The 14480-nt window shown below is 43.2% G+C and overlaps 1 protein-coding gene across 1 annotated transcript; it reads right to left on the bottom strand.

The window, feature by feature from the left end:
• Nucleotides 1–4137: 4137 nt before the first annotated feature.
• Nucleotides 4138–8692, bottom strand: LOC310684136 (chemerin-like receptor 1). The gene is made up of 2 exons (XM_083454618.1): nt 8609–8692; nt 4138–5302 (listed from the first exon to the last, which is right to left on the bottom strand). The coding sequence occupies exon 2, from the start codon at nt 5254–5256 to the stop codon at nt 4189–4191; it is 1068 nt and encodes a 355-aa protein (XP_083310744.1). The 5' UTR covers nt 5257–5302; nt 8609–8692; the 3' UTR covers nt 4138–4188.
• Nucleotides 8693–14480: the final 5788 nt, after the last annotated feature.

Raw genomic sequence — 14480 nt, 5'->3', positions numbered from 1 at the left:
TTACCTTTATTGATCCAGGAATCTTTTTATAATGAAATGATTTTAGAATGTTTTATCATTTTACTGTTGTTAGCCGCTCTGAGCCCGGCTTCGGCTGGGGAGGGCGGGATATAAATAGAATTTTATTATTTATTATTATTATTACACGGGAAAAACAAAGTTAGCTATGTTGGCCCATTAACAAAATCCCCAATCCCACAATAGGGATTGTGGGACCTTTATTAGGCCCACTGAAATGTAAATAAAATAAAATAGTGTGCAAGGTTTTGAGTTCTTCAGAACTCTTCGTCAGGCAAGATAGTAAATGAACTGTCCCCCAAACCTAGGAGATAAATAACTATACAACCTTTAGAAGACATCTGAAGGCAGCCCTGTGTACTGAAGCTTTTGATGTTATTGTTATTGTTTTGCTGTTTTTGCTTTACTTTTTTATTTGTTTTTATCCTGCATTTTATTCTGTGAGCCTCCCTGACATGATGAAGGGCAGTATATAAATAAAATCAAATCAAATAAATAAATAAATAAATAAATAATGTTTGATGCTTTTTAATGTTTTTGTATGTGCTGTAAGCCACTCAGGGTGGCTGGGGCAACCCAGATAGATGGGCAGGGTAGAAATAATAAAGTTGTTGTTGTTTTAATTGTTAATATTGCAATGAGTCAAATTACTGGGTTCCCTTCAGTCAGGAGCAGCAACCTATATTTGCCTCTTTGAGGTTTTCACATGCTGCAGGCAATGATTCAGGTTCAGCTCTGGTGGGCTTACCTATTGCAATTTGGTTGAGTAGGAACTTTTACTCTGTAGGCCCCAAGAGGATCTGCCCCAAGGCAGGCGATATTGTGATCCCCATCCAAACTCTGTTTCTGGCACAGGAAATTGATGCCATCATTTGCCTGGACTCAACAAGCCACCTCCAGGGTCCCTCTTGAGCTATTCCCATAGCAGGTCTCTCCATCCACTTGCCACTGAAGCTGGGATGGAGGACTGGAACACGGAGGGCAGATGCAGTGGAAGCCAGCGCAGTGCATTTCTTTGACTGCTACTGAGCCCAGGGCCATCTGGAATGGAACAAAAAGCCAGGGTGAGTGATGACACCATCTCTGGGATATAAATATAGGCCCACAGTGCCACTACAACTCACTAGAGGGCAGTGCAAAGTGTTAATCAGTGATAAGATGGTCCTATGCAGCAATGCCACCATGACACCAGCTCCCTCTTACAGATGAGCTGTATATTTGCGATAATAAATGGATTAATGCTATCTCTTGGTCAATGGAACCCTGACTTTGACATTCGGGCAGAGGTGGTGGGCAGTAATAGGTAAAAGCCTCACCTGCTGAATTTCTGCCTGTTCATGCAACTATGAAAAGCACAAGAGAAGGAGGAGAAGGAGACAGAAGTACAGTTAATCTAAGGATACGGAAGCAGGGCTAATGTTAGGGTTTGGTATCTGCATACCCTGTCCCTGTCCCGGGTTCGCGTCTCCGCTCCTCCACATGCAGCTGCTGGGTGACCTTGGGCCAGTCACACTTCTTTGAAGTCTCTCAGCCCCACTCACCTCACAGAGTGTTTGTTGTGGGGGAGGAAGGGAAAGGAAAATGTTGGCCGCTTTGAGACTCCTTTGGGTAGTGATAAATTGGGATATCAAATCCAAACTCTTCTTCTATTTTCCAGGGACAAACCCGGATTTACAGAAGCCGTTCCGGTTTCTGATTTGATCCCAGAATGTCCCGCTTTCCCTTAAAAAGGTAAAGGTAAAGGTAAAGGGACCCCTGACTGTTAAGTCCAGTCCCTATTTTCATCAGTTGGTATGGAATTATACAACCACCCAAACCAAGGATGATAGATAGATAGAGAGAGAGAGAGATGATAGATGATAGATAGATGATAGATAGATAGATAGATGATAGATAGATAGATAGATAGATAGATAGATGATAGATAGATAGATAGATAGATAGATAGATAGATAGATAGATAGATATAGATAGATATAGATAGATAGATAGATAGATAGATAGATAGATAGATAGATAGATAGATGATAGATAGATAGATGATAGATAGATAGATGATAGATAGATAGATAGATAGATAGATAGATAGATAGATAGATAGACAGATAGATGATAGAGCCCTTTAACAGCTGTAGCAGGGCCTTCTTGGTCATTTCCCCACCCCCAGTTGTGGAATTCCCTCTTGTTGTAGATGCACTCATCTCCCTTGCTTTCCACTTTCTGTCACCAGGCGATAATCAGGGACACAGAATGGGACTACCCACTTGCAATGCAGATGCTGTAGCACCAAGCTTTGGTCCTTCTTCTGCCTATCCAGCACTCTATTAAGTAGTCCTGCTAGATCAGAGCTGGAGCACCTGCAGCTGTACAAATATTACCAAAGTCACCAACTCCCATTGACACAAGTCAGCATAACCACCTGTCAGGGAAGACGGACATTGTAGTCGAGCAGCACCTGAAGAGACGCAGGTTCCCACGTTGACCTAGATCAGCGATGCTTCAACTCCCACCATTACTCATCTGAAGACCACATCTTCCATAGTTGGGAAGAGAATCACTTCAAGCAGGTCCCCATATGTTGTTGGACTACAACTCCCACCATCCTTGACCTAGGCTGGCCTGGGGACCCAAAGTTGAAGAACGCTGATCTAGAAGACCAGGTGTCCAAGCACACCTTAGCTGCCTCTGGTACCCAATCCGTGTGGTCCACCCTTACTCACTAGGCAACTTCACTCATCTCAAAATTGTTGTGGCTTTTCGAACTCTCTGACACATTCAAAGATTGCAAAGGCACCAAGTACTTTAGCTGAAACTGAATGACTAGTATGTTGCAGTCATTCTTCTTGATAACTGCTTCTCCATCAATCCCACTTATCTATTTTTGCTCTAAGAATCCTTAGTGTATTTACGTACACCTCTAAGAATTCTTATGAGCTTACACACATTGTTCCTGTAAAGGTATGCCTTATATAAATGCCTTTCAGATTATATAAAAATAAAAATAATTTATTATTTATACCCTGCCCATCTGACTGGGTTTCCCCAGCCACTCTGGGTGGCTCCCAACAGAATATTAAAAACATGATAAAACATAAAAAAACTTCTCTAAATAGGGTTGCCTTCAGATGTCTTCTAAAAGTCAGATAGTTGTTCATTTCCTTGACATGTGATGGGAGGGCATTCCATAGGACGGGCGCCACTACCGAGAAGGCCCTCTGCCTGGTTCGCTGTAACCTCGCAGTGAGGGAACCGCCAGAAGGCCCTCGGACCTGGACCTCAGTGTCTGGGCTGAATGATGGGGGTGGAGACATTCCTTCAGGTATACTGGGCTGAGACCATTTAGGGCTTTAAAGATCAGCACCAACACTGTGAATTGTGCTCGGAAACGTACTGGGAGCCTATGTAGGTCTTTCAGGACCGGTGTTATATGGTCTTGGTGGCCACTCCCAGTCACCAATCTAGTTGCCGCATTCTGGGTTAGTTGCAGTTTCCAGGTCACCTTCAAAGGTAGCCCCACGTAGAGCACATTGCAGTAGTCCAAGCGGGAGATAACCAGAGCATATATTCTTGCAAAATCCTGCAGGATGCCACCCTACAGGAGGGAAACAGAGATGGAAGGATTCCTTATCTTGGTTATAAGGTAAGCACACCTAGCTTGGAAGGGGAGGCTACATTGACACCTAACATTTCTTTAACAGATGAATGACAGAGAGATATGCAGCAGGTATATCTTTTACACAAATCCTGGGGGTGGTAGTTTCTTAAGGGTGCTAAGAGTTCATAGGAGACACCTCTTCCCTTCACAAAGCTACAGTTGCCAGGTTGATTTAACAATCAATTCCTCTTCACAGGGAGCTCTGGGAATTGTAGCTCCGGCAGGAAGATAGGGGTCTCCTTACACATCTCAGTACCTTTAGCACAGCACAATTATCAATGGCTTCAAGTAACAAGATAGAGTCTGACTAAACACCAGAACTTTCTGACAGTAAGAACTGTTCAACAGTGGAAGGATCTCTCTTGAAAGCTTGTGGATTCTCCTTCATTGGAGGTTTTTAAGCAGAGGTTGGGTAGCCATCTGTCATGGATGCTTTAGTTGGAAAAACAGAGACACTATATGTATTTTTTTAATTCAAGAAAATCTTTAATAAAAACAATTGAAAAAAACAGTATTCATGGCTGGGCATCTAACTCAACCGAGGACTTGTCCTTGGTTCTGGAAGTGCTCTGGCTGCTGTCCTCAGAAAAGGCGTTCTCAAAGGCAGAGAAGAGAGAGTGTTTCAGCTTCTCCTTGAAATCGTGTCCCATGAAGACATACAGGATTGGGTTGAGGCAGCTGTTGATGAACGTCAAGCCGGAGGCAAAGGGGTAGCCAATACGCAAAACCCCCAACAGCTCAGGCTGCACGAGAAGTTTTGTTTCGAGGAAAGAGAAGACGTGATAAGGGAACCAACAGATGAAAAAGGCCACAATCACAGCTGTGATGACTTTGAAGGGCTTGCTCGATTGAGCCAAACTGTCCCTCCTTAGCTTCAGGACAATGGCCCCGTAGCAAACGAGGATGGCGCTGAAGGGAATGGCAAAGGCAAAGATGAACCGGCTGATGATGAGAGCTTGTCGGTTGAGATTCACTTCCTCCCTGGTCTTGCCATAGTTGTTAAAGCAGTTGATCACATTCTGATCATTGGGGGATGGGGCGGTGTCCCTGAAATGTAAGTAAGGTGAACACAGCACCAGAGCCAGGATCCAAACACCCAGCGACACAAAGGAAGCCATCCGGGGCGTCCGGTGGTTCCGAGACCATACAGGGCACCACACAGAAATGCATCGGTCGATACTGATGACCATGAGGAGGTAAACACTGGCAAAGAGGTTGAAGAAAGCAAGCGTGCTGATCAGCTTGCACATCACCAGGCCAAATGGCCAATGAGCATCCAGGGCAATATAGACAACAGTCAAGGGCTGGGGGAAGGTGAAGGTGAAGTCAGTAATGGCCAAGTTGAGGAACCAAATTGTGTTGACCGTCTTCTTCATACGGAAGCCGGTGATGAAAATGACCAGCCCGTTACCGATGACTCCCAGCAGGAAGGCGAGGCTGTAGATGATCATAGTGATAATATTGATCCACTTGTACAAGTCATAGGTCCCTCCATTGGCCTTCTTCCCCAGAGAGGGGACAATCGAGGCATTAGAAGCATTGTCGGGAACAGTGAAAAGTGGCGGTAGAGTTGTGTACTCCATTCCCTCCAACGGAGACTCGGCAGTCGTGTTTTCTTTCTTTTCCTACCTGGAAAGAGAGAGAGAGAGAGAGACTGAGAAGAACATAAGGAGCTGAGCAAGGGTTGGACCAGAGGAGCTCCAAGGTCCCTATTCCTTGGCTGGATCAGATCCATCCATTTCCCACAGAAGACAATCAAATGTCTCCAGAGAAGGAGAGGGTAGCCTCTAGTCCCTAGCACTCATTAGACTCACCACGCCTCCCAGTTTCGCCTGTCAGGCCATTTTATCCAAGATACATCCACTTGCCCTATAAGACACCAACTATGTGGCTGGTGGAAACCTGGCTCAGTCAAAAGGGTGTTTGCACAGGAGTGTAGTGCTAAATTAATAAAGTATAGGGTCCCTTCATGATACTTGCAGCCATGTCACATCACAGCCATGCCCCCTCAGTCATCCTCCTTATAGTCACAGCCCTTCTAGGATGGTTTTTATTTTTATGTTTATTTACTGAATTTATAAATTTATTCACAGAATAAAATCAAGATATAAAACCACAAAATACATAACAAAAGTAACAACCCAATAGCCCCAGCCCCGCCCAAAACCACACATTTTAGAAGGGCATAGGATTATACAGCCATCTGGGTTGGTAGCGAATGCTACACAAAACCCTAGAGAGCCATTGCCAATACTGAGCTAGATATGGTCTGACTCTGTACAAGAACACTTCCTGTGTGCCTATGATCCATTCTCAAGAATTCATTTTTTAAAAGGTTAGTTCTACACTTTGCTTCAAGAGATGCTGCCTTCTTCAAGTTGATGGTATAGGGCAGGGATGTCCAACTCCCAAGAGACTGCAATCTACTCCCGGGGGGGGGGGATAGCAGTGATCTAGCCATGGGGGGGGGCACAAAGTTGTTGAGCTATTTTTAGGGGGGGTGAGCCATAAAATGCTCCCCAGGTACTAAACCCTGCAGCGATGTCTCCATCTTCCGTTTTTGCAATCGTGCATGATTGAAGGACAGAGCGAAGGGGTAGGCCCGGATGCTCTTTTTACCCTGCTATCACCCAGGGATCGGCCTGTCGATCGCAGTTTACTGGTTGGACATCCCTGATCTAGGGCAACAGTCACTAATGTGACACCCATGGGCACGACGGCATGTCAGAAGACCTGCTGCCATGCCCATGAGGCTCTCTGCCTGCTTTTGAACTGTTTCTTAACTTTCTTTTCCAGCAGAGCCACTGGGGGTGTTGCAAAACACAACGCCAACTGAGATTCTAGCCAGCCAAACGATGTCACACTTAGCTTGACATCATGCCCAGGTCCCCTGTAAAAATGGCAACAAAAAGAAAAAGAGGGGGGGGGGACAATTCCAAACATCTGATAAAATATATTTTTTTTATTTTATTGGGAGGAGAGTGGAAGGGGAGGGGGAGAATGTGGCTCTGCATTAGAGACAAGTGAATCGGTCGATTTCAGTTTTTTTTTTTCCATTTTCCCTTCTTTCAGGTGAATTGCTCCACATTTCCACATCTTCCTATGGTTTGGTTTTCTTTCTTTTTACCCATCAAATTAACCCCCCAGCTAAGCTGTTTTGGTAAAGGCAGGTCCTTTTTCTGCCTTGTGAAAGCCGAAGATGTCCACAAGCCTCAAGAAGGTTAGCTTAAGCTCTTTCTTGGTGTGAGGTGGAAACATAACCAAGGATGACGAAATGCTGTTTCACAAACTGAGTTTAGATTACACAGTGGAAGAACATGAAGCTAGGAGGGTGAGGTAGATCCTTCCGGGGGGAGTAGAGTTTCCTTCAAAGTACATAGCACAGGGCGGGCTTCTCCTCTAGCTTAACAGTGGTATAAAGGGGGCCATTTTATAAAACACAGCTTCTTTCTCCCTGGAGAAAATCTCTCCCAGCCCGAAGATGTCTCAAGTCCTAGCCCTGAGTTATTTTGTAGAGATATTAAGTATCCAAAAGATTGTTCCCTTATCATTCATCCATATGGGTTTGGAATCTATGGTCCTCTCAGTACTTTCACAGGAGGAATTCTAGCAGGTGAAACTTAGGTTTGCACAGTTAAAGTGAATTAAAGCATTAAGTGCAATGAATCTATTTTTTGAATTAAAAACAACAGACTCTTCATGGTTAGGAAAATACACAGAAAAATATGGGATGAACAAATTATTTTTTTTCAGGAAGGTGTATAACTACTGCACAAGCAAGCCAGGGTGAATGTTCATTGTCATATAACAGTTCCATGAACATTCAAAACAAATATGTAATAAAGACCAGACAACTCTCGGGCCCCATACTCTCAGCCTGGTGCCCCTGAGAGCCCGGCGTCTGGGTGCCCTGCATCCCTAGCACCTATGGGCAAGACAGCCCTGTTCAGTGTCCGGGCTGAACAATGGGGGTGGAGACGCTCCTTCAGGTATACTGGGCTGAGGCCATTTAGGGCTTTAAAGGTCAGCACCAACACTTTGAATTGTGGGAGCCAATGTAGGTCTCAGCAGCCACTCCCAGTCACCAGTCTAGCTGCCGCATTCTGGATTAGTTGTAGTTTCTGGGTCACCTTCAAAGGTAGCTCCACATAGGGCGCATTGCAGTAGTCCAAGCGGGAGATAACCAGAGCAGGACCTGATCACAACTATACTCTTGCGATTCTCTGCAACTGGTAATCAGTGTCCTATTCCCTCACACATTAGGATAGCCTTGGTGCTAAGAGTCTAACTCAAGAGAGACTAGAAGCAGAAATGGATGTGATTTAGGGCACAGACACTAGAGTCGTTTGCAATGGCAACTGTCCAGCTCTGCACCTCCTGAGTTGATGCCTTGGAAAGGGGCATCATTACTTCTGGTTTTTGCAATCCAGCTGCCACCTCAAGAAAATATCAAATCCCACCAAAACACATAAAAAATTTAAAAGTAATCATTTTAAGAGAAAATAATTCTGCCCATGCCTTATTCTGAGAGGAAATGCTTTCAAAAATATGTACTTAAACGTGTTTTCTCTGAGGACCTTTAGAAAATTGCAGATCAGTGTGGAAAGAGAAGGGAATGGGTTTAATTAGTGGAATCTACCGGGGCCAGGAAGAGACAGAGATGTTCTTCTCCAAAGTTGAGCTACCTGCCTCGGGTCGTCCAGCCTTTACTCTCCTCTCTGTGTAGAACTGTTACTGCTCCCTTTCTCTCTCTCTTTCCCCAACCTGTGCTTTTTTTAAGAGCTGCATTTGGGACAGAGGCAGTTTCTCCCCTGAAGGGGATACAGTGATGAGCGAAGTTGCACTTACTAAATTTCTCCTGTTGTGCATCTATTCTAAGACTGTTTCAGGAAACGGGGAGATGGCAACCCTCCTGCCCCACCTTGATGTACTTACGTTACACGGGAGGATGATGAGTTCTGCCGTGTCTCTGACTTCTGTCTGTACTCTGGAAATGTGGTCGGATTCTGCTAAAACAGCACGCTTTAATATTGCGAGCAACAGGAGGAAGAAGCAGAAAGAGGAAAGAGGAAGATGATTTACATTGTTGTGCAATTCAGTAAAAATTGAATGCGAAAACTAAGTACAGGACACACCGTTCAGTTTTTGTCCCAGAAAGCCGCAATGGAAAGTGGAGAAAATGAGTCAATTAGGTAATTTTTTGGTTTTCTACAGGTTGCTTAGCCACCAGTGCTCTGATTCATGTGCAATTTCATACATAAGCTGGTTGTTAGATCTCCAAATACTGCAGTCAACTGTACTGTAAGCATCTTGTTGGAACTCTTAATATTGCATAATGAAGGGAATCATATTATGTCACATAGGATTGCTGTGTTTGCAAAATATATACATAAATGTTTCTCTATAAGAAAGTCAAGTGAGGTTATTCCATATTTTTAAATACGTTTATAACAGAACTACGGAATGATGGGCCACACAAAGCTATAAAAAGATAAAATGCGCAAGCTATTTTGCTATGAGCAAACTTTTTCAGCAAAAGTCTGAATATAAAATATATAGAAATGCTGTAATACAGAACAATACTTTTTTTTCAAGATGGAGGGAAGGACGGGGAAAGCAATTATCATATTATCCAAGGAAATCTTGGCATTACTTCATTAATAATTAGGACGATAGGGACGCGGGTGGCGCTGTGGTCTAAATACCACTGAGCCTCTTGGGCTTGCCAGTCAGAAGGTTGGGACTTTGAATCCCCACGACGGGGTGAGCTCCCGTTGCTCAGTTCCAGCTCCTGCCAACCTAGCAGTTCGAAAGCACATCAGTGCAAGCAGATAAATAGGTACCACTCTGGTGGGAAGGTAAACAGCGTTTCCATGCGCTCTGGCTTCCGTCACAGTGTTCCGTTGTGCCAGAAGTGGCTTTGTCATGCTGGCCATGTAACCCGGAAAAACTGTCTGCAGACAAACGCCGGCTCCCTCGGCCTGTAAAGCAAGATGAGTGCTGCAACTCCAGAGTTGTCTGCGACTGGACTTAACTGTCAGGGGTCCTTTACCTTTTTTTATTAGGACAATACACTGGATCTGGACAAACCTTGGATCCCAAACCAAAATTGGGCCGATTCCAGTTTTCTTCTGGTCTGGGTTGGGAAAAGACCCAGATCACCACAGGCTGGCCCACCTAGAGTGATCCAGCGCTGTCAAAAGGCAGGGCAAATGAGCCATGGTGGAGGAAGGAGGAGAAGATGGACACTTCCAAAGGATCTACTTTGTCAGTGTGTTACCCATAGAACTGTACTCTCCTCTCACCAAGATTCAATCCTGCTCTCTGCAGTATAATCAGGAGAAGGGTGGGGAGGAGATACAGCATTTCTTCTCCCCCCCACCCAACCACCTTGGTAATATGTCACCCTGTTGCAAGGCCAACATTTGATGCCCTCCCACCAGCCCTCATGGCCCTGGCTTAAGATAAGCTTTGGGAAGGAGGCACGGGGCTCTGGCAGGGTCCCAGAACCCTCCTACCTCCTTCCCAAAGCGAGCACTTAGTAATAATTATACCTTTATTGTCATTGTACAATCATTGTACAAGCCTCCCCCCACAAACACTCAATCTCTTATCGAACAACACACCACCTCGCAAGTCAATTTCGCTGTTATTTTCTGTTCAACAGCCTAATAGCCCACAATTAGAAGCAATTTTTTAGCCTGTTGGTACGGCTGATTATGCTTCTATATGTCCTGCCCAAGGGTAGAAGATTAAAGAGGTGATGGCTGGGGTGTGAGTCATCCCTGAGAATTTTTCTCGCTCTCCTAAGGCAATGATCCCTTGCAATGTCATCTTGTGGACTCAAGAGACAGCCCATGATATCATGGGCTGTATTCACCACCCTCTGTAGAGACTTTCTGTCCGTGGCTGTCAAGTCAACGTACCACACTGTGATACATAAGAAAGGACACTTTCTATTGTGGACCGGTAAAAGGAGTTCATCAGTTGTTGTTTAACATTATTCTTTTGCAAGACCCTGAGGAAATGGAGTCTCTGTTGGGCCTTTCTGACCACCTGAGTTATGTTGATTTTCCAAGTGAGGTCCTCACTAAGGTAAACTCCCAGGAATTTAAAGGAGACTCTCTCCACACACACACCCCCCCCCCGATATACGACGAGGCTAGTTCCCCTCTCTTCCTCTGGAAGTCCAACACCATCTCCTTTGTCTTACTAATATTTAGGTGCAAGTTATTCTCTAAGCATCATGTAGATACTTGCTTACTGGGCTTTGAGAAGGCACCCTCATTGTCTGTACACCCAGTGTGGCTACTCCACTTGTGCTGCCCTAAATCTACCTCTGCAACCACATGTTTAATAGGGTTGATTGTTTATTCTTGTGTGAATAAATGAAAACAATACTTTTTATTTTTTATTGAGAAAAAAATTATTTGTTTTTTCAACTTAAAATTTTACAGAGATATATCAAGCATAAATCATAAAAACAAGATTCCAAGGAATCTCATGGACTTCCATCCTCCCCTTTGTAGGTCCTATTATTAATCAATTCCTCCCACATCTTTTATGATAATCCAAACCTTTACCTCTTCTATTATGTCCAGAATTCAACCTTAGACCACAAGTAATATTCCAGTGCTACTAATGATTTTAACTGATTACAGTGGTCTTTAAGATATGTTATCAATTTTCCCCATTCTTTTTTTAAATTTTGGTCTTCCTGATTTCTGATTCTTCTGGTCATTTTAGCCATTTCAGCACAATCCATTAGCTTCATCTGCCATTCTTCTCTGGTAGGAACTTTATCTTCTTTCCATCTCTGGGCCAGTGAAATCCATGCAGCCATGAAAACAACATTTTTTCGGTGATTGGGGAGGGAACCCCTAATTTTAAAATAGGGCTGGTCCATGTGTAATAGCGTGTGTCAATCTGAATTTTTGGTGTGGTTCATTTCTGTAGATCATGGCACCAGAAGAGCTAGTATAAAATATACCCCCCAATTAATTTTCTTGACCCTGGTGCTAGTTCTTATCTCAGACGTGTCCTGGAAATCCAGCTAAAACTTCCTTAATACTTTATGTAAAGATTAGGACAGCAATCTGGTGTTGTCAGCAAAATTTAATAAACTTCTCCTATAAGAAGGATGGGTTCTGCATAAACGCTAGAAAGAGAAACTTAGAATTTGGGAAACAAGCAAGATCATTTCTTTGGGTCCTTTCTCACTAGGACCTTTCAAGCAGAGAAAACAAAATAAGCACGAGGCAGGATCTTAATAGGAAACAAAAGAATATAGATGTTATGACAAATCACCCATCTGAAAGTTTTGCCAAAGGCAAGGGTTCTTTTGAATTCAGCAGCAAGAGCGACACCAGTGGAGAGAAGTTCAGTGCTTTTATTAAGTAGCGGGTGTAATACAAAATGAAAAGCAGTGAAACAGTCTTAAAGCGGAATAACGTAACACAAGCAAGATAAGATACTACCCCCATTCAGTGATTGGGAGTTCCAGGGAATAGTAACAGAGTGACTCCAACTGGGAAGTACATAGCACCTGACTGGTCAGGGACTCCACTGAAGTTTAGACCCCATCCGGAAGATTTAGATACTTTATTTTTATACATATAATTTTTGTTAAATTTTCTTTTTTACAATTTAGAAGACTCATATAAACATCATTCAGATATCAGTGACTTCCCTTCTTTTCTTTCCATGGTTCATTCTGCATATCATAAATCCCTGCATATTTTACATAAACTAAACCATTCGGTAGTCCATTGTTACATCCATCAAAACTTATTTACACTGTTGAATTTATCTCAATGCTGCCAATGTGTTCAAGTGTACACAATTTCCCCCCATATATGTCAATCTTCCAGCATTTCCCAATCTTCTCTAAATGTATGTTCTTCCTGTTCTCTTATCCTATATGTTAAGTCTGCAGGCTGTACATAGTCCATCAGCTTAAGTTGCCATTGTTCTTTAGTTGGGACCTCACTCGTTTCCATTTTGGGGCTAACAAAACATGGTCTGCAGTAGTGGCATACATAAATAACCTTTTTTGACACCTGGGAATTTCCATCTGAATTATCCCCAACATACTTTAGACCATGGGTAGGCAAACTAAGGCCCAGAATCCGCCCCAATTGCCTTCTCAATCCGGCCCACGGATGGTCCCGTAATCAGCGTGTTTTTACATGAATAGAATGTGTCCTTTTATTTAAAATGCATCTCTGGGTTATTTGTGGAGCATAGGAATTCGTTCAATTAAAAAAAAAATCAAAATATAATCCGGCCCCCCCACAAGGTCTGAGGGACAGTGGACCGGCCCCCTGCTGAAAAAGTTTGCTGACCCCTGCTTAGACCCTTAGTAGCCATGAGCTGGCTAGCCTAGAATCACAGAATTTTAAAACCAGAAAGAACCTGGAGGGTCATCTAGTCCAACCTCAACCCCATGGAATGCTGGAATCTTAATCCTCCCATGTGATTAGGAAGTATTCTGGCAATACTACGAGTTACTATGACTCCTTTGAATTCTATTGCTTTGATGGGTTTGTTGCTGTTTGCTTTATATACTTTTGTGGTTGATATTATAGGGATTGCAATATTTGTGGGTGTTTTTAATGCTACCGTGATCATTGTGAACCCCTCTGAGCTCAACATTTGTTGCTGGAAAAGCAGAATACAAATATTAAATCACTCAATTCAACACCTGTTCCAGAAGTCATTGATGGGGTGGTTTGAGGGATGTTACATCCCAGGTAGCTCCACATCTTGCTGACTCTTATCCCTGAAGCACAAACAGTAAACTCAGACAAAAGCAAAACAAAAACCCTTGACAGTAAAGGGTTTGACCCTCTTAGGGTGTGCCACCACAGCTTCCCTTGAGAGAGAGTTCCATAGTTTAACTATGTTCTACATAAAATAATTTCTTCTATCTTTTTCTGCTGATAATTTTTATTAATTTTCAACTACAATCCAATAATAGCCTCATTATAACAATACCAATATATAATACAATTACTAATACAGATACCAAATTATATAATTTAAGTGCCCCCCCCCACGTGCTAGAATTGATGATTTTATGGTTTTCTTTATTTCTGCGTTCCAAAATCTAAAATTTAAAATGCATCTCTGGATTATTTGTGGGGCATAGGAATTCGTTCATTTTTTTTTCTTTTCAAAATTTAGTCCGCGCCCCCCCCCCCAGGTCTGAGGGACAGTGGAACGGTCCCCTGCTGAAAAAGTTTGCTGACCCCTGGTCTAGTCCAACCTCTAGCAATTCACGAATATGTAGCCATCCCATATGGCGATCAAACCTGCAACCTTGGCATTATCAGCACCATGCTCTGGCCAACTGAGCTATCCAGGCATGTCCACAAGTTGTAGTGCTATGTGAGTGAGAGAAAAGCTTTTCCTTTCCCACTTTTCTCTATGTCACATTAAATTTTTTAAACTTACATCAGATCCCTTCTTACTCATCTTTTCTCAAAACCACTTCATCATTCTGGTTCCTCTTTTCAACTCTGCATGATCTTTCCTGAGGTGACGTGACCAGAAGTGTACCACAGTCCGTGCTGGATTTGCATGTAAGCTAAACAAGCTATAGCTTAGGGCCCCACTCTCTCATATAAAGGGGCCCTTTATATGTCTAGCTGTCCTTTGTCAACAGCAAATTGCCTCTGTTTTTTGTGTTGAATATATGCTATATGCTAATTTATGCTATATGCTAATTTGTGTTGAATATATGCTATATGCTAATTTATCTAAAGCCATTTGCACATGCAGAATTCAGGCACCCTATATATAGAAA

The sequence above is a fragment of the Podarcis tiliguerta genome (assembly GCF_965153285.1).
Source record: "Podarcis tiliguerta genome assembly, chromosome: 8".
In the NCBI taxonomy this organism is placed as follows: Eukaryota; Metazoa; Chordata; class Lepidosauria; order Squamata; family Lacertidae; genus Podarcis; species Podarcis tiliguerta.
The sequence above is the reverse complement of the archived record's forward strand: the minus strand, read 5'-3'. Positions and strand labels throughout refer to the sequence as shown.

Coding starts and splice junctions, on each gene's coding strand:
- LOC310684136 (XM_083454618.1), bottom strand. CDS start 5,256: ATGGAGTACACAACTCTACCGCCACTTTTCACTGTTCCCGACAATGCT.